The 25062-nt window shown below is 41.2% G+C and overlaps 1 protein-coding gene and 1 long non-coding RNA gene across 4 annotated transcripts; one reads left to right on the forward strand and one right to left on the reverse strand.

Moving 5' to 3' along the window:
* Nucleotides 1-892: 892 nt before the first annotated feature.
* LOC128887263 (chitin synthase chs-2) lies at nt 893-25062 on the forward strand. Of its 3 annotated transcripts, XM_054142970.1 has the most exons (22): nt 893-1065; nt 1127-1653; nt 9388-9501; nt 9922-10166; nt 11255-11548; nt 11803-12012; nt 12503-12847; nt 13198-13589; nt 13860-14127; nt 14254-14516; nt 14801-15011; nt 15091-15338; nt 15617-15809; nt 15938-16092; nt 16177-16482; nt 17728-17975; nt 18286-18601; nt 19129-19305; nt 22258-22425; nt 22589-22817; nt 23083-23433; nt 24099-25062. In XM_054142970.1, the coding sequence occupies exons 3-21, from the start codon at nt 9389-9391 to the stop codon at nt 23400-23402; spliced, it is 4701 nt and encodes a 1566-aa protein (XP_053998945.1). In that variant the 5' UTR covers nt 893-1065; nt 1127-1653; nt 9388; the 3' UTR covers nt 23403-23433; nt 24099-25062. The 3 variants fall into 3 exon arrangements, with proteins under 3 accessions (XP_053998945.1, XP_053998944.1, XP_053998943.1); XM_054142969.1 differs by having other exon boundaries at nt 893-1653; nt 24096-25062; XM_054142968.1 differs by lacking the exon at nt 16177-16482 and adding an exon at nt 17013-17318 and having other exon boundaries at nt 893-1653.
* LOC128887267 (uncharacterized) lies at nt 3551-4345 on the reverse strand. Its single transcript, XR_008459996.1, has 3 exons — nt 4218-4345; nt 3823-4097; nt 3551-3728 (listed from the first exon to the last, which is right to left on the reverse strand). It is a non-coding gene; the product is annotated as an uncharacterized LOC128887267 (long non-coding RNA).

Raw genomic sequence — 25062 nt, forward strand, 5'->3', positions numbered from 1 at the left:
TGCCTCGTGGAACATGTTCCACGCATTGGAGTGTTACAAGTTGGATGCATTTTTAATTCCTCGTCAAAGCTTCATGACAAAAAGATAATACTCGCAGAGATTTTGCTCTCGTAGATATAAAATACAAAATATAAGTTTTGTTTCGTTGTTTGAATGAATGGGGAGGAATTACTCAGCTGTGCAAACGTGTATAATGTACTTGAACGATTGGTTAAAAATTTGATAACGATAGCATCTTGTAGTGCGCAGTCAAGATAGTGGTTGACGCAAGCCCAAGGCCGTTGATCGAACGGTTAGGTCAGCTATTGCAGTAGAATCATTCCGAATACCTCGATTTCTATCGACGTCAGGCTACTTTCGAGTAGTTATGTATTAATAATTCCGCGAGAGTTTATTAATTCAACAGAATTTCCATAGCAATCCTTTCCATCTCTTCATGTGCGTCATACAACTGTAATGAAAATAAAATTTATATTTTTCTAAAACATGTTGCGATTCCTAAATCGTACCGGCACGATTTATGAACTCGCGCATATCATGTAAATAAAGCTAGCTGGTTCTGTTTCCTCTGAAACGAAGTACGTATAAACAGCATGATCCGTTGCATAAAATATGCATTATAATATAATTTATCATATGAAATTCGCTCTAAGAGCGATCATATTGATTTGCATAATGGACCTCTCCTCTTATTAATTCAATTTTCCTCGAGAAACCATATAAATATATAAATTATACATTGTAACTCGTCGCAATCATGAAAATCTTATCATGAAAACCTACATTATATAGATAGTTCTCTTGTTCAGTGACCTCTGTAAAAAAAACCCTATCTCTTAGATTAGATGACAGTTCCTCCTGTTCTAGTTTAGCGAAAAGAAATCCACAAAGACTTGCTCGTGATTCCTCGACGATAGTTTCGAGTGACCACTGGCGAGTCGCAGTCTTCGGGGACCAAAAGTGTCAAAAACGTTCGCTTTCTCTCCTTCTAGAGCAAAAGGAATGAAAGAAACGCGAGTTTTCGCGGGGTGGAATTTCGCAACGAGGCCGAGTTCCGGGCAATAGGTTGGTCATTATTATACGTAACTCGGTCTGTTCGCAGCTTTGACATCAAAAATTGTTCAAGGGACACACGGTGTACGGAGGACAAAGCGAGAGGGACAGAGAAAAATCGCGAAGGGTAGGAAAGAGAAAAAGAGAGACTCGCTCTCTAGCTGTGTTGTGAAAGTTATACACGAGTGGAAGGCAAGAGGGGATCCTGGATCGCTTCTGGTACCTCTGGTAGATCGTGGCTAAGCCAGTCGCTGGTTCGCCGCTCACCTAAACGGCTTTCACCTGGCCGATTACGAAGATTCTTGGTCGTCGACCGCCTCGAATGATTCTGCTCTCCATCGAGTGTCTTTCGAGCGCGTGTACACGAAAAAACCGTGGTTACGTGGCCGATGATCAGTGACCGACCATAGCTCGGCATGTGACTCGTGTTCTCGTCGAGGAGATTTGTGTGTCCATGCAAGCAGAGGAGGAAGAAGGATTCGTGAACGGATCCGGTCTTCCGAAAACGATCCAGGAAGTGCACCTTTGATTTATCCTGCCGTGCCTAAACATCGTGTTTCGTTCCTGGTAGCTGGTGGAGGTCTCGCTCCCATCCAGCAGGTACGTCGCTTAATTATTTTCTTTTTAAGGATTCGCGAGCTGACAGCTGTGACACTGGTGTCTTTTGGATTTATCGCGGAAACTGAACTGGAAATGGGAAAGCGGTTACTCGTTAAATAACTAGCGAACGAAAATTGGACAATAAGAGATGTCAGTTGCGACACGAGGGTGTTTTTAAGACTTACCGCGAGAATAGAATTTTAGAAGGCATATGCTAGTTTTTTTTTTTTATGTTATCGGCAACGAAAGATTGTCAAAAACAGTCTTCATCGCGGAGCAGTCTAATCGACAACGTTTCGACTTGTCGCATTAAGTCGTTCAGCTGTTCAAACGATCGAATTCCGATCGGATTGGAGTCGTTTCAAAGCAGTTGTTTCACCGAGGCGAATGTTCCTCCAACGTTACCGTTGACTTTCTATTGTGCATCGAAGCCACGAGGTTTCGTAATTTGGTGAATGATCTGATCGGCGCCGATAATCTCCCGCGCGATGACAGCTGTTTCACTTCTAAAGGAGAATCTATCGAAGCGTACAAGTCTCTCTAATCTATGAACAAATTTTTACAACGTTGAACATTCGAACCATTTGGGGCAACCAAGCATGCCTCCTTAAAAGCTATTTATCAACTTTAACGATTGAAAATTTCTCTTTGGTGGCAAAAATATTCTTCGAACGTCTCAAATTGCTTGGGAAAAAATTTTAAGTTTAAACGTCAAAGCACTTGTGATACAGTCATAACTTTTATTTCGCCGCATTTCACAACTTTTTGTTTTACGTAGTTAATCAATTTACACGGTAAATCTGCGGAACACTGCAATAAAAACATTTGACCTGATGCGAACACGGAAGTTAGAGGGTCGTTAGAACTGTCGATATGCAATTAAACAAAATTGTAATTAAGAGAAAAGAGAAACGTGACGGGGAACACGTCACCGACGATGAATGAAAATAACGACGCGGGAAGAAAATCGCGCCTCGGCGTCGCGTAGCATTCGAAATCGTTAGAAAACGCGACGAACCCGCTGATTGCTTCTATGACAGGGAAAAATGTACCCCTCCCCCCTGTGGTTCTCACCTTTCGCTGCCTAATAATGGGAATTGTGCGATTTCTATGTCAAGACGCAGTGGTTCGCGTTGCGCGGACACTTCATTGATCATTTTGCAAGACAACGCGTAAAGTTATAACGGTATTGCAAAAGATACGTGGGCGTGAGGTTGAAATTGGATATTCATTGGACAGCGTGACCATTGCTCGCGCTATTTCTTTCTTCTAACTTTCGTTGTCGTTTACCCTCTGTTGAATTAGAAATATTAAATTAGAAATATCAAAATGTTAAATTTGTAGACACATTGGAACGATACATTTTAATGCCGAAAAGGTATTCGAGAAGAGTACAATCATGTTTACCGCTGAACTAATACTAATACAATTAGAAAAGCATGGCACATACCGATCTCGGATAAACTGCTTATCTTTCGATGAAAAAGCATTTCCTCGTAATGACATTTTCTATTATCTTCTCCCAATATATCTATCTAATAAGTGAGTCATTACGTTTCGAAGCAAAACTTTTATACTAATTAAATTCACGTGAAAAATGCGTTTCCTTTTTCTTTCGCGAGAGCACCAAAAGATGACCTGCATTTGTATAATCGGTATCGAGCTTTATCGATATTATCTCTTGCATCGAGTTGCCGTGATATCGAATAGATGTGGCAATTACAACCTCACGAATAGAATAGATTAAAGTCTTACTTCTTATCGAGAGTCCATTTATCGACATCGAGGACACTCGTAGATCAAATTAGACATCGAAATTCCGTGTAAATATCATCGTCACGAGGGTGAATCATTACGAAGTGAAAATTAACAAAGAGAAATGATTCGTAATTACCGCTGCTTTACTATTCGTATTATTCTCAGCAAGTTGTAATGTACATAGATATCACCGACAGATGCAATGCATAGTTGACGTTGCTCGGATCTCGCACTGGGTAGGGACATCTCGATATCAAATTTCTGCTTCTATTTCTGTTGCGAGAAGCATGCTCTGGCTTTTGTAATTACGATGTTGTCTGAAAGCAAATCAAGGTAAACCAGATTAGAAAGGTAATTTGATATTCGTAAACATTCGCGTGACCTGTTTGATCGTATATTAGAAGAGACTACCTGAAAGAGCAATTATTTAAACAAGAACTCATTGAAATAATCGCCAAATCCGGGAACAGTGGCTGATATCGCATCGACCTTCTTCTTGTACGCGTACTTTCGTCCTTCGTTGTCCGCCGTGTTCGTGCTTGCGTCTCGGTAATACTGGTCTTGCGTTATTTGTTTTTTTGTGTAGCCACCTTTCGAATGGCTTCGATGTCTCACGTTGTATCGAGAAAGCGATCGGGGATGACAAAGTGATGCGAATAACGTCATGTGGGAATCACGCGGTACACCTAGAGACACGGTAACCCGTTACACTCTAGGATAAACGAGGAAGCACGGTGACGGATGTGAAGGAAATATGTCGATTCATAAATAAGTAACGATGCTCGTACGAAACCGGTTAAACGTACCCATGCGTCTTTGTACGAGCTCTCCCCGTCGAATCGATTCGAAATATCCTCCGAAGTAAGGTCATTCCTTTCTCCCTAGTCTTCTCGCGTTCTTCTGCGAAACTGTCTTCCTTTTCTTCGTTCCGTGATTCATCTGCGTTCCATGCCGCTGAAATTCTTGGCGATTCTGTCACTATGGATCGATCATTCTTCTTCCACCCGTGGGATACTTGGCCTAGACGAACTTAGTCTCCTTTATTTAGAGCAATCTAAATATCGATCTGATTATTGGTCTATTAATAGTTGATCGGAGAGATCGACGAAAAATAGTGATTGCATAGAGACTATAAAATCTTTATAGAAGTAACGACTTCGCTCCTACGTCGCATAGAAAATGATCTCGACTGTATCTCGAGATATGCGTTTTGATACGGTTATAAAACGCTATTGTGAGCATTCGACCCGTTAAGTAGGTGTAACGCGACATTTCAATCACAGCCATTGGTGTCACTGCTACAAGGAAGCAGTACCGTTATCTCTTTCTGCCGAATAATCGAGGCAGTCCGACAGCCTCGTGCAGCAACATCGAAAGAACAATACGCCAATCGATAGAACAGAAGCAGAGCTACGTTTCACGATCGATTCAATTTTAATCGTGTCGATTTACGATTGATGCCTTGGAATGCACATTTTTTTTACAAAATATTCACCGTGGAATCGAAGTGAAATTTCTTACTCGAGTCAGCCAAATACCATACTTGGAAACGGTAAACGAGGAAATTAGGACAAATACGAATACCGAAAAGTTAACAGAAAGAAGGCGATTTTCGGTCGCTACAATGTTCGAGAAATCGTTAAACGATGTCACGTACAACCACGGCTTTCTTTAACATGTACATGTATATACGGCCAGTCCCGTAAATATTCGTGCCCTCTATGTCTATTGAAGAAATTTGTTTAAATTAAATGGTAGGTTTGATGGTTCCCACTATCAACCATTTTTTTTATACGCGCTTTTTGATCTTCTCGCTGGTTAAATATTCCGATCAAATTTCAAAAATAGTTTCGAATCAAGAGAAACCAAAAGTTTTTGATGCTTGTCAAGGACTGCGATGGTAATATTTGCCAACGCAAGATCTCAAGAGTGGTTCTCTGGTAATGGTCGATGAGATGCCTTGCCCTGTTCCTTATTGCGATCCTTGTGTTGGTCTAGTACTTCTGAGAGTCTTCAAAGGCCGGCTTTAACAGGCTGCTTCACTTCCGTCTACTCCTACAATAAAACTTCCCCTATTGAGGTCTCATCTGTGTCGATTTGTGGGATTACACCTACGCTTCCTGTTCTTCGTGGCTCGATGTGGATGTTCCTTAAATACATCGGATTGGTCTCTCCAAAGCCCAAGTCTTGGCGATGAGGTCACCGAATGTATCAACGGTATCCTAGGGAATCTCGAATCCACGGTCAGGAAGAGATCGTACCGTGTCCAGTTGCACAGATTCCTGGCAGTTACGCGGCAACTCTCCAAATAATGCATGATTCCACGCGAGGAAGACATTTGGAGGGTTGCCCAAATCCTGCTTACCGCTAAACAGATCTGTAGGGAATAGACGGAACGGTATCAGCTCCTACAATTCGGGCTGTCTGGACCAACTGTTAAACACGAGGGTAGTTCCGCGATGATTTGGGTGGTTACGTCTTGGTATCGAGCTGACCCTCGTTATCGCGAATGGTTGCGTTACTGGCAACGAGTAGGTGGACTTTCTAGACGATCGGGTTCATATTATTGTCTGTGTATTGTTTTCCAACGTCTCGCTAGCTAGATAATATATACCAGAAAGTTCAGTCTCTGAGGGCACGAAGGAAACTTTGTTATCTTCCCTGGCCAGCATAGTTTCCTGATTTAAATATCATTGAATCTCTGGGAATAACTGATTTCCTCCTTCAACCTTTACCAACTTCACGGAAGAAAGTTGCGTGTCTTATTTAAAGAGTCGTATTAAAGGTAAACCGTAAAACAGTGTGTTTTATAGACGTTCGCATTACTTTATTCTTCTCCTGTATGTAAATTTAGCGGTCGGGTTTCATAGGTACTTCTCCCTTCGAATTGCAATACCTTGTCCGATATCTTAGCACATCCGAAAGCTTCGCCAATTATCAGTAGCGATAATCCCCACGGCGCGTTTTCTTCGCTAATACCTTCGACGTCCTTGTAGGTGGAGATCGTCGAAATAAAACTCGCTTTGCTTTTCTTTGTCTTTGGCGTCGCCGAAGCGAGACGCACAATATGCAAAGCTTCTCTGCATTAACGAAAGAAAACATTGCGTTTACCGTTGTAGAGTTCACGAATAACAAAGAAGCGGTGTTTTAACGTGTATCGAAATCAATATTTCGATTAAGTCGCGAGATTAAATATCAAAAATTGACGCGATGGGCAATGGTAGGAGCAGTGTCCGTTTCGGATAGAATCGTTCCGAGGCGATTTGATAAAAATATTCGTCGACCGAACGCCTGGATAAATATAGACAAGTAGGCGTGAAACTAGCCAAGCAAGCTGGACCGCGAGAGGTTTAAAGGATAGAGAGGAGAGCAAACAATTCCATGGTGGACAATGACTCATAGGACAACGGCCTTAAGACGACGAAAAGTGGTAGCCTAGGTAGTAGAAACATGGTAACACTCCACCGTCTCGAGCCCACGGGATTCTATAGCCGTGCTGGTGGCATTTATGCATACGAACGTAACTTATGGCCGAAATAAAACATGAGAAGAATAGACCGCACGGAGCCTGATAAGCACGGCGTAAACATTTTCTCGTATTTTTGCACATTTCCTAAGGGATCCTTGACGATGCCTCGCCACTCCAAGGACGATTCCTTGTGTACTGGGTTGAAGGGAACGTTCTGGTAACATATGGACGGTGTAACTTCAAATTAAAGTCCTCGTGCCTCCATTACTTTGCTATTTTATATTCCCAATGCCTTTTGCGGATTTCGCTGTTCGTGCGATAGTTCCGTTTCCATTGCGTTTTAACGTTGCACAGCGGTGGAAGAACGTAAGTTCATTTCTAGGTATAAACTCCGTAGATTTTGATGACAAATAATTTTGTAAAAAGTTTCTACTTTCGAGTCATTCCTAGTTTATTTTTCTTTGCAAAGAATGAATTCTAAACGTGTCCGTGAGTAGATAATATTTGACACTTTGAACCCTTTCGTCCAACACGGTAGAAGCATTCAACAAGTCGACGAAACTTTGGCGACGTCGCGTGGCGAGAGCTCGGCTTCACACGGAAACCGAGCAGTTTCTATTTTCTAAGACGGGAAAACGGAGAAGTGAATGTGAACCGGAGCGCAGTTGCTCGATTTTATTCGTTGTGTAACGACGCGATTATTCGAGCACGCGAATTCAATATTAGTTGCAACCCAGTTACTTCGCTCGGCGGTGGAAACTCGGCTGAACAATCAGAGACCGCTAATGAGAATTACGGAGAACGAAAGTCAAGCGTTAGGAAGAGAAATGTATCGCTGATGATAATAAACATGACTGACAGCACTATTAGCGAAACGGTGAATTGAGTGAAAGGTTTCTTATGTTGTTAGGTTTCGCGAATAAGTACTGCAGTAAATAAAGCCTATACAGTCTGTCCCATAATAAGTATTCGTATCCTTTATACTTATATTTATTATATTAAAAATTTGTCTAATTTAAATGAATGATTTATGTTTCTAAATAAATTTGTAATTGTAAATATATACATGTGGGAAGTTTATTCGTGGAGCACCATAGGGCCCCTACCAATTCCCTAACAGCCTGGAGGTAATTCGGTCGTTAATTCCTGGAGTCTCACGAGCAACCCTGAGACGTTAACTTGGTTCATTTTTTCTCGACTTTGTGGAAAACACGCGAGGCAAACAAGGGTGAGGTGGAAGGTGTGTCCATGGATCGGACAGTGGATGCAAGGAGCGCAGTGAGCGGTGCCGAGGGGGTGAACCCGAGGAATAAACGAATCCGTGACGTGGCTCGAAGGCAGCAACCGACACGGCGAGTTGCAGTGGACGTCCTTGCTATGTTATCTTTCACAGTTCGTTCCCTTTCACTTTCAGTGTCCAGGAACCAGAAAGCCCAGACCTCCGCGAACAAAGATACGCCTCCACCTTCGTGTTGTCCATGCCAGATTGAAACGCCGCGACGAACACAGCTCTCTTCTCCGCCTTCTCCTTCATTCTGCCCTATTTCGTCGCTTAATAGTCGGCCTGATCTCCGCCAGCCTCGATAATTAGATATCACGGAAATAGGACGACTGGGTGCACCTGTTGACCGACGCCTGTACCGCGCGGCTCGATTTTCAATCGCATCTCCATGTTTGATCGACAAATATCGTCTAACAGATGCAGTGCTGTATATTGAGTTTTCGAGACTCGTCATTCGTTGAAAGGGGAGCCCTTCTTTTAAACGAACTTACTTTATTTAAATACAGTGTTTAGACGATCAAAATTTATTAAAAATTTGTTTGAATTTGATATAAAAGAAACGACATTACTTTCCAGTCTACCTAATACTTACAGAATGAAAAAATAGCACAGAAACCTGCTGCCCGCGCACGACTACGCGTTCGTTCCACTTTCGATGAATCTCTAATTAATTTAGAACGAAAGTTGACGCTTGCGAGTTGGAAGCTCGAATTAAATGTGAAAGTAGCCGATAGTAGTATATTGTTTTGGATTTAAATATCAAAGACATGTATGGCAAATGCACCGACTGTCTATGTGTTTAATTTTGCCACCAGTTAATTGGGAGAGGAAAGCATGTCGCAATTACGTTGCGAGCGAACGCCAAGCAAGGCTGATTTTTTCGACGAAATGTGCGATGGTGGTTACCCTATGGAAACCAGTCGCGAGGCTCGCCGATCGGTGACAAATGTAGAAAGCTGGCTGCCAACTGATCCGTTACGTAGCGTTTACTCCATCGATGGAACTTTTTTCCCGAGAATTAAACTTTATGACCGTCCATCGATTTTATCGTCGAAAGTAGTGCCTTCGCGCGGTAATTTATCATTTTCAGGCAGGATCGTTCGATCGATTGTTACCTATTACGGGCATGCAATCAAATTGTCTATTTTATAATATAAATCGGTATTCAAAGAAGTTCACAGTGACGACGTAACTTTTTTTATAACGTCATTATCCCTTTTCGCAGAATGTCCAAAAATCAGTCACAAAATGGAATGCTACCGGGCGATGCAGTGGTAGCTGGTGCAGATGACTTTTCAGACGGCGAGAGCACACCACTAAGTCAGGACTATGGCGAAAGGTATGTGGCAAATCTATCCTTGCAAAGCGTCCACGGTATTCGCAAACATTGTCCGACGTTTCGTTCTTAAAGCGAAAAGCGTACGAGGCATGGCCGTTCTTTGTGCTGACCGTACCGCCTCGCATTCCAAGATGTGTGAAACGTAAAAACCGTTCGAGCCCACTTTTTTTTCTGTTACGTTCTTTTAAAATACGCAATTAAACGACGAGACTCGAATTTAAATTTCCTTATTATTTCGTTGAATCATTTTATTTCGTTTGTTTTATAATTATTGTCTATCTCGTCTAAAATGAGGAATTGAATGGCCAAAGTGAAATACGGCAATTGAGATTTTAATTAATTTTTTAATTAGTTATTAATTTCGGTTGCAAATTGGAACGTTTTGTTACGTCCCTGACGTTTAATTGTACATGCTTTCAGTCAAAGGATGGTGGTGGAAACAAAAGGGTGGGATGTGTTCCGAAATCCACCCCCAAAAATCGACTCGGGTTCGATGGCCAATCAAAGATGCCTGGAGGTGACGGTACAGATAACTAAGGTCATCGTTTACCTCTTAGTTTTTGTGATAGTGCTAGGAAGCGGTGTAGTTGCCAAAGGAACAATTCTATTCATGACATCACAGCTCAGAGCTGATCGAACGATCGCCTACTGCAATAGGCAGTTAGGTAAGTAATTGTACGCCTATTGGCACCAGAGATATTTAAATAGAAACGAAAGCACTACACGAACACGTAAATGGATCGAAAGGAGCACATTTGAACAACGGAGTGGATAAAGTAATCGGGGTAAATGAAAAAATGAAATATGCGGAAGGAATAAATTGATGTATCCTATTATGGAAAAATCGAGTACACGATGCCGATGGCGCTTATCTTTCCTCGTTTCCCTCGAAGAGAAACGTGCGTCGCGTCAGTAAAATAAATGAACTTTCATTCCAGTGATTGCTAAACAGCAACGCGTTCGTTTTAATTAAATTATCCGTGTATCATCGTGTATACCTGCTTTGTTATGTTCGATCTACGTTTAATTTCAAATTGAAACGCGACGAGGGACTCCGTACTTAAATGTAATTTCATTCAGCGAACGAACGATCACCGAAATTGGATTTTTATCAGGGGAAAGAAAATGATTGTACAATGTAACGTAAGGCAAGGTAAAAAGTGGATCGTGCTCATGACACAGTTATGAAGCGTTTTGCCGCCAACACAATATCCTACAGCCTACAATGCACTCGAAGGAGAGAAAGTACATGGAAACAAGTCGAAACACTCTCGTACATGCGAATGTACTCTCTAGAAAATTGCTCGATCCTATATCATGGAAGTTAAATTTTGTAACGGAGTATACTGTTCCGATCTGTTCTTACCAGCACTCTTTCTGCTTATTCGCGACACTGTTACATTAAAAAAACGAAAGATCATTCTCGTCGATGAGCAACGCGGTCTTCGTCGATTGCATGCGCGGTGCTGGATGATAGCATACTTTTCAGATTAGAAATGCTTGTAACTAAGAAAAGTATCGAACTCGTATTCTAAGAATCGCTTTTAATCTTCTAGCCATTCGGTGAACTATTTATTTGGCGAGCTTGGGTTCAATATTTTTCAATTTTTGTGAAAGGGCACACAGCGCCTCTCAATACGTTTTGCCAGTTCATACAAAGAACACTTTACCGAATTTATATCCAGGCATTGTGGCGGTAAACTAAAGTAAAAATGGATGAAACACTGTTATAGCTCTCAATCTTTCTTTTCAGGCCGGGACAAGCAATTCGTAGTCACGTTACCAGAAGAAGAGAGGATAGCGTGGATCTGGTGTATAATAATCGCGTTCGCAGTGCCCGAATTCGGCACGTTGATTCGCAGCCTTCGAATATGTATCTTCAAGTCTTGGAAGAAGCCACCGATTTCTCATTTCCTTCTCGTGTTTCTCATGGAGACCTTCCACGTGGTCGGTCTGGCTCTAATGTTTATGGCAGTGCTTCCCGATTTGGACGTCGTTCAAGGCGCGATGCTGACGAACTGCGTGTGCTTCGTACCTGGATTGCTAGGTAAGGAACGCAATTTTATGATTAATACTTGAAGATACAGTTCTTAATAAATTGCTCGTAAACGTAGAGTGACGTGGCGAAATAATTGTCGCGTTACTGGTTCGACGAAGTCGTACAGTACAAATTGCTTTAATAAACATAGAGAGTGCGAATACTTATGGGACTGACTGTAGGTGTTGTATACATTTTAACAAATTAAATTATGAAACGAAGATATGAAGTACAAGGATACAATAACAGTTCATTTCTTTAAGGGCTCCTTTCCCGCAATAAAAATAAAGAAGAATCGAAGAGATTCGTCCTGGTGCTGATCGATATTGCTGCACTGGCTGCTCAAGGAACGAGTTTCGTCCTTTGGCCATTGCTAGACAGTTCTAAACCTTCGTTGTGGCTCATAGGACCAGCTCTGTTTCTAGTTTCCTGTGGCTGGTGGGAGAATTACGTTTCTATGCAAAGCCCCATTGGTAAGTAACGTTATCACGATGAATGACTATAAAAAAGCAGTCGTTATCCGTGGAAACAACGCGAAGGTGAATACTTGGTGGTCGTAATGGAAATTACAGGAAAGTTATAGAACTCTTATCGAAGTTTTGAGCGTCTTCAAACTTTAATAAATCTTAAGAAACCCAAGAACAAAACTACCTCGAGCATTTCTTTTCGTCGGAAATAGGTTTCGCGATGGATCGAATGACTTGGTAAAAAGTTTACCATTTTCATCTTACTACGTTAACGTTTCGTGACTTCATTGAGAGTTGAAATTTTCGCAGCATTGTGTAGACTCTTTGTCAAGATTGGTAGATTCTCTCTTTCGAGAAAAAGGAAGCCAGTTTTTTTTAACCATGGTCAATTTAATAGCATTCGTGCTCTAAGTTAAGAAACGACGAAAAATTGTTACATAGAACCTCAAAAATATTTCTTTCATATAGCGAAGATTACCAGTGCTTTTCTCTCCAGGATTCGTTCGGTCTTTGGGCAGAGTGAAGAAGGAACTGAGACTTACTCGATATTTCACCTATTTGTTCGTGTCGGCCTGGAAGATCGTAGGATTCTTCATCAGCGCTTTACTCATACTTTACGTAAAGGGAGAAACCGTGGGACATTTGTTCACGATGCTGAGCAGCGCATTTGGAAACCATAAGATCATGGTATCGGAGGTACGACCAGACTCCTCCAGTAGGATCACCGACATCTCCGACGTGTTCGAAATCGGTGATAAAATACCCATAGACGCAAGCGTGAACACGCCTATATACGTTCTACTATTGCAAATATTCGGCGCTTATTTCGCATATATTTTTGGTAAGTAGCGTGTAAATAGCCCTTTAATTACTTACGTTTTGTCGTCGCGCAACAGCTTATTACTTCGCCATAGCTTAGAGCCACGATCAACCAGTTCACCATGTAATTAATTATTCGTGAAAGCCATTGGACAAAGCTCAAATAGATCTAGTTCGTTGAATGTGTTGCTTTTATTAGGATGATTTTAATTAATATGTTGCTTGTACTGATTTTCGAGTACACGTGTTAGTAAGTATATACGTGTTAATTCGGATGAAATTAACTCAACGACTCAAAAATCAGTCTGTAATGTAGATATCGATTAAGAATGTACGGAAGTATAAAGCAATACCATGTTTCGCATCTTTCAGGTAAATTCGCTTGCAAGATTCTGATACAAGGATTTAGTTACGCCTTTCCTGTAAATCTGACGATACCAGTATCGATCTCATTCTTGATTGCCGCCTGTGGTTTGCGAAATGGTGATCCTTGCATTTTCCACGGCACTTTTCCTGATTATCTATTCTACGAGTCGCCGCCGCCATATTTCCTCAACGATTTTGTGTCGAAGCAATACGCTTGGGTGTGGTTGCTCTGGCTATTATCTCAAACATGGATTACTTTGCATGTCTGGACTCCAAAATGCGAACGTCTGGCCGCTACGGAGAAGCTTTTCGTCGTTCCCATGTACGATTCTCTGCTAATCGATCAATCAATGGGGCTGAACAGAAAACGGGACGACCAACCGGAGGTGAAGGTCGAGGTACGTAGAATCTTAATAAAAACGTCACGTCTGCTCCAATTTTAGTTGATTTAATCGATGATAAAAGAGCAAAACAAATATACCTGAAATAGCGTGATTTATTGAAATTGGGCCAGACTGACGAATGCTGAAATAGAGCAGCGGATTCATTAGAACTCGAAACGATTAATCACTGCACCGAGTGGCTCATTGCGATAATCATGGACAAAGAAAATAAGAAAATTGCGATTGTCTATATGTAACAACGTCTGCGGTGTTTGTGCCGGTCAGGATCTGGCGGAAATAGAAAAAGAAAAAGGAGATGGAGATTACGAGACTATATACGAGCAAACGGACGCTACAACGACACCCCCGTCGGCTGTAAAAAGCAGCGATCACGTAACCAGAATCTATGCCTGCGCGACGATGTGGCACGAGAACAAGGAGGAAATGATGGAATTTTTAAAAAGTATCTTGCGTCTCGACGAGGACCAGTGCGCTAGACGCGTCGCGCAAAAATATTTAAAGGTCGTCGACCCGGACTACTATGAATTTGAAAGTAAGTCGGCTTCCCTTCGAGTAATTCGCATTGGCACGTAGAATCGATCTTGATCAAATATTTTTTTAAACGTTTAGATTGACAACGTTTTCTTACCAAAAGTGCTATGTGACTTTCTTTTTCTAGCTCACATTTTCTTCGACGACGCGTTCGAGTTAGCGGATCACGACGAGAACGAGTCGCAGGTGAACAGGTTCGTTAAACTATTAGTCGGCACTTTGGACGAGGCTGCGTCGGACGTCCATCAGACGAGAATGCACGTGAGAGCACCGAAAAAGTACCCGACTCCTTACGGTGGTCGACTGGTTTGGACACTTCCTGGAAAGACAAAAATGATCGCTCATCTGAAGGACAAGAGCAAGATCCGTCACAGGAAACGTTGGAGTCAGGTAAAGCTTTGCTATTACTTGTTAACGCTCAACTTACCACGACCGGTCGTAGTACCGTTTTCAAATTTTTTATATATAGTTCTTATATGCTATATATGTATTGTATTGTCTCATGCGGACTTTTCACTCAACTTGTTGCGTTCGCATCTTGTTACGACTATAGCGTACGCGAATCGCGTTAAAAGGGACACAGCGAAGTAGCTGTTTTGCTACCTCGAGCAACCCTGCTGCAACACTCTGACACGTGATTAATGAAATGCTTAATGAATTTTTCTTTTCCTCAGGTTATGTACATGTATTACTTGCTCGGACACAGATTGATGGAGTTGCCGATTAGCGTAGATCGCAAGGAAGTGATCGCGGAGAACACTTATTTGCTTACTCTCGACGGTGATATCGATTTCCAACCAGCTGCCGTGAAATTGCTCGTAGATCTGATGAAGAAGAACAAGAACCTCGGAGCGGCCTGCGGTCGCATCCACCCGGTTGGTTCCGGTGAGTCTCGTCGAATAAGTCACGGGTAAACGCGGGGTGATATCATCGCTGATACGCTTTTCCTTTTTGATTGCCTCAGGACCCATGGTGTGGTATCAGATGTTCGAGTACGCGATTGGTCATTGGCTGCAAAAAGCAACCGAGCACATGATCGGTTGTGTACTTTGCAGCCCCGGTTGCTTCTCGCTCTTCAGAGGGAAAGCTTTGATGGATGACAATGTGATGAAGAAGTATACTACGAGATCCGACGAGGCCAGGCATTACGTTCAGTACGATCAGGGCGAGGACAGATGGCTTTGCACGCTGCTTCTGCAACGAGGCTACAGGGTACGTACTTTGTCGTACTAATATTGTTCGACTTTAACAGTTGACGCTTCTAATCAATTTTAATTTAATCGGTCAGTATCAGTATCAGTATTTATTTTAAGTGAAAACCACTGTCACCCGTATATGCTTGACGCGGCGAGCAACGTGTTGTCCTGATAAGACGCTCTTGAAATATAAAATAAAACAGTTTTCGTGCGAATTTCATTCTCTTCGTGGAAGAGATATAATACGAATGGACGTTCACTGAATGTTCAGAACATTTTCATTAAATGTTACAGGTGGAGTACTCCGCGGCCAGCGACGCTTATACTCACGCGCCCGAGGGTTTTAATGAATTTTATAATCAACGTCGCCGATGGGTACCTTCCACCATAGCGAACATTATGGACCTTTTAGTGGACGCAAAAAGGACGATTAAAATTAACGATAACATTTCACTTCCCTATATCTCCTATCAGATCTTGCTCATGGGTTAGTTGAATATTTATTACCTCAAACTGAGTCCGACTGAGGTCAACGGTTATACCATTTGGACCGAATTAAGATCAGTTTCTGGTGTGTTCTGACACTCTTTAAACATCGCACATTTATCCTTCCAGGCGGTACTATTTTAGGACCAGGTACGATCTTCCTTATGTTGGTGGGTGCCTTCGTGGCTGCCTTCAAAATCGACAACTGGACCAGCTTCTACTACAACATTATCCCTATTCTACTTTTTATGATAATATGTTTCACGTGTAAGGCTAACATTCAGGTAAGTTTATCTGATCCGGAAAGTCGATTCCACTACGAACCGTTTGCTTTAAGTGACTGTTTCTTGGACGTCCTTGTCTTTCAGCTTCTGTGCGCGCAAATATTGTCAACAGGATACGCGATGATAATGATGGCAGTGATAGTAGGTACGGCCCTTCAGCTCGGAGAGGACGGTATCGGATCGCCCTCTGCCATATTCTTGATATCACTGTCCAGTTCGTTCTTCATAGCAGCCTGTTTGCATCCCCAAGAATTTTGGTGTATCGTCCCTGGAATAATTTATCTCCTCTCGATCCCCTCCATGTACCTGCTCCTGATTCTTTACTCCATCATAAATTTGAATGTCGTCTCATGGGGCACCCGCGAGGTCCAAGTGAAAAAGACCAAAAAGGTTCGTTTCACTTTACTTTTTGTTTTCGCTTCGCCTTGATTCTTGGCAAATTTGTGAAATTAATTTGGGAATGTCGTCGAGGGACTAGAATTTCTGGTTGCTTCGCTAAACAGGGATAGAAGGTGCGTGGTGGAAGAAGCGCGACATAAGCGTTTAGGTGATTCCCAAAGATAACATGTGCTTCGTCACGGTTTTGTACCTAACTCGGAATATAGCTTTCTTGTTTGCAAATGTACGTTACGCTTTTCTCGCAAGGAATTCATGCAAATGATACATCGTGGATTACAGTCGACCTGCGCTTTAGCTTCTTCGAACGATATTATCGATTTCGGCTCTTCGTATTTTCGTATTTTTCGTATTTTATATACGATATACCATAAGAAGCTTTTTGTTGATAGTTTCTTTAATTCGCGTCAGCGGTCGCTAATGTGTTAAATATTCCTGATGTATCATTTCTACGCGATTGATCGAACGAATTGCATGCTGCGTTAACGCTAATGGCAGTATTAACATTAACAACGATGTAATAGGTTTTCATGGCTGGAATGATCAGCACCTTGTATGGCATGATAATGGTCGCAGTCATCGTTGGTATCGCGATAAGCATTACAGAGGACGGAGTCTTTTCGCCATCCGCGATGTTTCTAATGATGCTGATAGGCCAGGTGTTGATAACTGGGTTACTTCACCCCGGAGAACTGAACTGCCTAATATACAGCTTCATCTATTTCGTAACAGTTCCTTCGATGTACGTGCTGCTTATTATTTACGCAGTCTGTAACCTGAATGATATTACGTGGGGCACGAGGGAAGTACGGACAAAGAAAACCGCTGCGGTAATTACCTGCATTATTAACCGACTAATCGATCCGTTACGAGTCTTTCCTTTCACTCCCTTCTAAGGAGACCATTCTTCGAGGGAGTAGATTCATTAATAATTTCGTACCGTCGAATGACAGTGACGAATTATTTTACGAAGAATATTTTATTATGCAACTGAATTATTGTTGCAACGGAATATTGAAGAAATTATTTAATTAAGAAAAGTGGTCACCATTGGAAGATGATCGTAGACATTAAAGGATCTGCTTAGATTTGGAATCGCGTCACTTACCCCGATGCTTACTATGACTAATAAATCTGTAATTAACATTGGAAGTATTGGAAGTCATTTATAACGATTTAACTCCTTTTCACTCCTACCGATAACAAGAGCACTTGGTATTTTACTCGTTGAATTAACAGGAACTTGAACAAGAGAAACGGGAAGCCGAGGAAGCGAAGAGAAAAGCGAAGCAAAAGTCTTTGTTAGGATTTCTCCAAAATGGCGTTGGCTCGAACGACGACGAAGAAGGGTCTATAGAGATCTCCTTGGCAGGATTGTTCAAATGCATGTTTTGCACTCATGGCCAGACTTCCAACGAGAAACAGCAATTGGTGGCAATCGCTGAATCACTGGATCTTCTCGGGAAACGTTTGGAAACCATGGAAAGGTTGTTGGATTAAGATTGATTCGATCATCGCGTCGCGTTACATAAAGTTACTGAAGTTCGATGTGACTTCTATTTATGGAAGACTGCACAAATATACTCAACTGACCGGTTTTATGTCCAATACCTGGATCAAGTCACGCTTAAATGTCACATATTTCTCAGCTCGGTCACTACAAGTGTAGAAAGTAACACAGATATTGCGACACGTTCGTTTTAATTTCTTGGATTCATATGAATCGCGTAACCGATTATAATATGATTTTATTTTTAAACGTTAAAGACGACATTAATTGCATTTTAATGTTTCCAGGGTTCTGGATCCGCATGGACACGCGAGTTCGCGTCGACGGGCGTCCTCGGTGGGCTCTCGAACTGCTGATCATCTGGGTGCCATCGGCGAGGAACCTGCCGAGGATCAAGGATGCCATAGCGATACAGAAACTGTGACTAGTCAGAATACAGAAGGCAATCATGAGGTTAGCAATTTCGTCAGCCGCCCTTACTGGCTGAGCGATGAAGGATTGAAGAAAGGTGAAATCGATGTCCTGTCCCTTCAAGAGGAACAGTTCTGGAAGGATCTCTTGGAGAAGTATCTGTACCCTATAGACGAGGACAAAGCGGAGAAGGTAAATACGTTTATTGAAAAGTTTCTCTGTACAATCGTGACAGGTATTATTGCGTTCAGTTTTTGTCCTGAACAATTTGAATTCAATAGAGTTGCTAAATATAATCGATACGTTTAAAGAGGTTTAAATGCTACAGTATTTCTTCTTGAGAAATTAATAGTAGATATAATTTTTTTTTAAATTGATAGATATTCTTTCGAAATTGATAATAAAATAAAAATTGAGATAGTGCCATCGGGATAATTTATGTATGTTACTTTGAAGATCCGCAATTAAACGATCGTCGTTCTGTTAATTATCGCGTTTCTAAATTAATTCCGAGAAACTTGTAGTTGCAACGAACTCTTTGTTGAAAAACTAACCGTTATCCTTCTCTGAACTATATTTTTGATCATCGTACGATACGAGGAGAGTTTTCGAGAAATGATATTGTCGTGGAAATAAAAGATTGATCAGAAATGAAAAGAAGGAAATTTACAGCAAAATAGTCAAATAAAAGAATAATCGATCCATGCTGCTTGCATCAGGCACGAATCGCCAAAGATCTAAAGGACCTACGAGACCAGAGCGTGTTCGCGTTTTTTATGATGAATGCCCTCTTCGTCCTGATCGTCTTTCTGCTGCAATTAAACAAAGACTTGTTGCACGTGAAGTGGCCTTGCGGTATCAAGACAAACATCACCTATGACGAAGCCACGCAGGAGGTAAAGACCGCTCCGTCCATGTCGAGTCATCCAACTTCTTAAATTTCATCCACCCGAAAGCTTCACCGTCGACGAACCATTTTATTCTTACGGCTTATGGCTGGGTTCTGGTTTGTTGGGCGACGAAGTAAATCGCTAACGTGTATTATTGGAAATAAAGTTTCGCATCGTGATTTATTCGTTTTCAAACCATGAACACGTGGTTTTAGAATTAAAGTGATAGTTTGCAAGAAAAGGTAGGTAACTGATATGTCACTTGAAATTTAAAAAAAAAAAAAAAACAGTAACTTACGCTACAGTCATTCCGATACAAACAAATCAGAACCCTGCTCGAATCACGTGCTTCTGTTGTACGTTTTAATCGCCTTTGGAGAATTTAGATATTAAATGCGTCCCACGACTATGCCCTAGGAGAGGATCCTTCGAGGAGTTCGTGGATCAACGACTGATTGGACGGAGCGTAATTTTTTACATAATTGCTAACGTGTGTTCTTTTTTCTTCCTTGTTCCACGACAGGCTCGTATTGCTGCTGACTTGGTCGAGCTGCGAAACAAGAGCGTGTTCGCGTTTTTTATGTTCAATGCGTTGTTCGTTTTGATCGTATTCTTGCTACAGCTGAACAAAGATCAGCTTCACGTTGTCTGGCCCCTTGGCGAAAAGACGAATATCACCTTCGTTGAAGAGACCTCGGAGGTAACTGGTATTTCCAAAAGAGATCTGAGAAACAAAGATCCTGTCTCGCTAACGCGCAGTGTTTTAAGAGAGCTGTCTGATCGCGAAAACTGTATTCACGCATCAATCGAAAATTAATTATCGTTGTATGATTAATTTAGTTGTGATATTAATTTATTTCTATTTTTACAGAAATTGAGGACGATTCGATACTTGAAACTCGATACTCGTTAGATTGCTTGTAGTGTAGATAGTATAGGTTGGTCTTCATTTAAATAAACTTGTTTCAAACGATAAAGCAGATCCAAGCCGAACTTGGATTCCATCTTTCGATCGAGAAGAAATATTCGTTAGATTTCTGTGTACATGATACCCTGTGTAAATAAATTTCATATACGAACAACATTCTAATTAAGCATATAGGAATTTAACGAAACCAGGAAATAGAATAGATAATAGAAAATGATAAAAATTGTAGGTTTTTCGTGGTTAGATTGCTATTTTAAAATACTGTGCGATGCCTCGGGAGACTAACAACTCCGTGTGCTCCGCTACTCACGCATTTCCTCTTCTTAATTTTTTATTCATCGTTTAATTTCTACTTATAATGACGGCCAATCGAAACCGAAGGATTGCATCTAATAAAAACGACGGAATCTGCCAATTAGCTCATTGTACCGGTATCCCACCTAACCATTTATTTGCTGAACAAGCGTACCATTGTTGAGTTACTCAAACTATTCCTAATTCTTTTAAATTATCTATCAATTTATAATTTCTACAAAGTTATTCTTCATTCTACATTTCGACTCTTCGAAAATAGAGTGAAAATACAATAATTTTTGCCTCACTCGCTAAATCATTCGAAGAACTGTTTTATTCAAACGATACGTGTTCATAGTGAGCACCGGAGCACATTGGAATATGGTACCCGGTGATAAATGTTGCACTTACTGGGACATGTCTGTGTCTTGTCAATAACGTGGATCATCGGCACGTGGCAAATTACCATTAACATGTTTGCACAGGTCCGCTCGGAGAGAATGGAACGTGGGACGAAACCAAGTATCCGACTAGAAATTAGTTCACCTAGTCACAAATAACATTGGCGCCTTTTTAGTCAGAGATGGGTAAAATTTAAATGTTTAATTTCATAATAAAAATTCTACCATTTACCTAACGTGTACTGAATGAGTACTTAACATTTTAATCGTTCTACGAACATTCGATCTAAATAAGAATTTTGTCCATCTCTGTTTTTAATTGAGATTCTCGATTCTTCCCGATCCATTGTTTTTAGAATGGAACGATACTCGCATCGTAGTATTGTACTTTAACTAACATTAACCAGTGGAAGTCTAGAGAACAGGCATGGAAAGTGTACAGATTTTGCAAACTAACGAAGAGCTCAAACGCTTAGAAATTATTTTATAATCGCGTTACTTTTTTTTCCGACAACTGTTCTCTTGGTTTCCCGTACCCAGTAGATCTCTCGTGGCCCAAGAGTTTCAAAATTTGGGTTAGAAGTTCAGTTTATATTTTTCAATTCGTGGTAGCACGTGCACAGGTTACGGGTCACGAAAGAATCGAGACTCAGAAGGCATCCTGAAACCATGTCCCGTCTTCCGCTCACCTGCCTGAATACGAACGAGGGAGAATTGTCATGCAGGTTTACGTTTTACGTTCTTATGTGTCTAATTCTGATAATGCACTGCTAGGGTATGACAGCAGTGGAGCACCACTAACAAGTTACTGTCGTCATCAGTCGATGTAACTAAACGGTGGCTTGTACGAGTAATACATATGTGTTTAAACAAAATTATTGTCACATAACTGTGCCCTGTTCGTGTAAACAAACAGTTTATCGAAGAAAAGAAGCGTAAACTAAATAAATAAACGAACTTCACTTTGCTCTCCGATGGCCGCAGTGGAAGAAGTATCAATGACGCGATGAATGACTTCAAAAGTTCATAAAGCTTCGTTAAAACTATTGTTGCACACGAACAGGACGACTATTGTTATTTCATTGGGTATCATCCAGTGCAGGGTATTTCGCGAACGAAAGCGAAGCCGAGAACTTTGAAGAGTCGTTTAACGTGCTGTACAAACATCCTATGCATGTTGATGGAATGAAATAACAATGAAATATGTACTGGAATCAATAACCATACGTGAATCATTTCATATGTTACCTCCCTCTTTCTCTATCAGTTTCTAAATTTGTCGCACGCTCGGACTCATTCGTCAACGTTTGCTAACAATTGACCCACGTCCCATAGGTACACATTACGAAGGAGTACCTACAACTCGAGCCAATCGGTCTAGTCTTCGTGTTCTTCTTCGCTCTGATATTGGTTATTCAATTCACCGCGATGTTGTTTCATCGATTTGGCACGTTCGCCCATATCCTGGCCAGCACCAGCTTGGATTGGTACTGCTGCAAGAAGGTATGAAAAATGTAGTCTTCCATTAACTCTTTCCACTCCTATGTCGAGTGTGACTCGACATCATTTTTTTTTTTTTATCTCGGGAGCTCCTTAGTTGCGTAATTACCGAGTAATCGATTACGAAAGCAAACTTCATCGTTACTTGTCCTATTTGTTGCATCAGACCAAGGATTTGTCAGAGGAAGCCCTGCTTTCGAAACACGCCGTGGAAATAGTTAGGGATTTGCAGAGATTAGACGGAATGGAGGGCGATTACGAGGAGGGCAGCGGCAGCGGCCCTGGAAGGAGAAAAACTATAAGAAACCTCGAAAAGAGCCGAAGGAAAACGCAGGCAATCAATACGCTCGATGTCGCGTTCAGGCAGAGATTCTTCAGCATGTCCGAGGGCAACGGTACGTAATAAAGCTTTGTTCACTGCTCGTTCGCGCAAACTGACAGTCGAAAGGGTGCAATGTAGGGGAAGACATTTGATCTAGGCGAAAGAATATCTCCTTTTCAACGCGTTCATCGCCGACATCCGACGATCTTTGGCAACCTTTCATGTCACGAGCCAGGATACTCGAGATAAACTCTTTTCGTTTTTTAGAAAGAGTATCTCTTTGATAAATTTCACTTTTTCAATGAAACAGACCTTATTCCTCGAACTTTTAAACGCAGGTTTGCCGAGGAACATGTCGACGAGACGTTCCGCGAAGGCTTTCAAGGCTTTCGAGGGCCGCAGGAACAGCATCATAGCGATGAGACGAAAGTCGCAGATGCAGACTCTAGGAGCGAATAATATTTACGGAGTGGCGGGCAATCCTCTTGGAATTCAAGGACGTCCTTCGAGAAGTAGTCAGATATCCGTCAAGGATGTCTTTGAGGGACACGGGGGCCATGTGAATGTCGCGTATCAGCAGGATGAGAATACTGGAAGCAGCCTCAGACTTCACAATCTTGGTCAGAGTACGTGGAGGGAAGCCAACACTAACATCTGATCGGATAGCGTGTAACAACGTATGAGTTCTAGTAAGTTTCGTCTACTTTTCCTTACTATAACTTCAGTATTGTCGATTAATTAACGAGGTTTTCTCGATGAAAATGAGCATCTTTAAGTATCGTGAAACCAATGAAGCTTCACCTTTGAGCCCCCAGCATAGATAGGCTTCCAGGAGCTTCTTATAACTTTTCGAAACCGTAGAATTTTAAACGTAAAGAGAACAAAAACTAGCATTCATTTATGTTATCTTTAATCAAGAGTATAATCTACATCGGATATTATTTTCATTATCAAAACTAATCCAATCCAAACAAGTTTGCAAACCGACTTAAAATTTCTACCTGAAGTTACTCAGCTTCCAAAGAGTATTAAAAACGAATGCAATCTGGTACTGCAGCGTTTGAAAATATCTTTCACCTGCTTGTGATGTAAAATGTCTACTTACATTTATTCAGATTTTTATGGATACCAAAGGCGAGCGCAGCTGACACCGCTGCTTTGGCAAATATTTTCTGTCGCCATTTTATTATTCGTCAGCTTTGGCGAACACCTTTTCTATCGATTAAAGCTGACAAATAGAAATGTGATTTTTTTTCTTAGTTTAAAGTGCGATGAAATCATTAGGAATGTACATTTCTAGTATATAAAATTGACGCAGATTTCGATAAATTAAGGACGTGTAATTTTTCAGCAGAAGAGCGACGTTGGCCACCTTCCTCGTGCGATGACACCCGGAAGACTACGCGACTAATGGTCGCAGCTGGCCTAGTTACGCTAAGAATAGTGGAATCGATGGATTCCATCTAAATTTCGTCACGTATTCCAGCGCTTCCTATAGCAGTTATTCGTTAAACCGATGTATGTTGTGAGAGTGGTTAGAAAAATACGAAAAAGACTGCCTTCGCGTAGAATAATTTATTGTGGAATGAATGGAATAGTTCCGCCTTTAAACTCTTTTTCTTTTCTTTTTTAAGTACTCTTTCCTAAACGATAATAATAATTATTACACTACTACCAATAATAATAGCAACAACGAAAAGAGAAGTTGGTTAGCGACCAATTATACCTACGTACTATTAAACTCTGAGAGTTTAAACATTAGCGAATCGAATTCGAAAGGTTTGAAATTTGGAAGAGTTAAAGTTAGTCTTTTTTTTTTCTACTCGTGACTAGACATTTAAGATAAACGAACTGACCGGTGAATAGTAATATTTCGTAGAACGACTACCGTGCGATAGATGACGGTTTAACCCCTTTATGCTCACAGTATTATTTCCTATACAAAATAGTTTCAGACAATTGTTGCGTGGTTTCCTTTCAAGGATTATTCTTCAAAAATTTCATTCTTCAAGAAAAGCCACCTTATCGATGCAGACACGAAGGGGTTAAATTAGGGTAATTACTGTAGACGGTAACGCGTAATACCCTTGTTAACTGGTAACGTATCAGCGAGCACACATTATCACTCACGTGTGACAGTTATCGCAACGACGACGCTTACATTTGTTTTTGCTCCTCTGAACGTGATACAGTCGTTATATATTTAATCGATAGACGTCTTTTGTACATAACGCGTGCGTACGTGCAAAACGAATTGCAAAAAAGAAATTGTGCTGACTGGGAACGAAATAAAGTTGAAACCATCAGCACTCAACAAC

The sequence above is a fragment of the Hylaeus anthracinus genome, unplaced genomic scaffold, assembly GCF_026225885.1.
Source record: "Hylaeus anthracinus isolate JK02 unplaced genomic scaffold, UHH_iyHylAnth1.0_haploid 11985, whole genome shotgun sequence".
Lineage (NCBI taxonomy): Eukaryota > Metazoa > Arthropoda > Insecta > Hymenoptera > Colletidae > Hylaeus > Hylaeus anthracinus.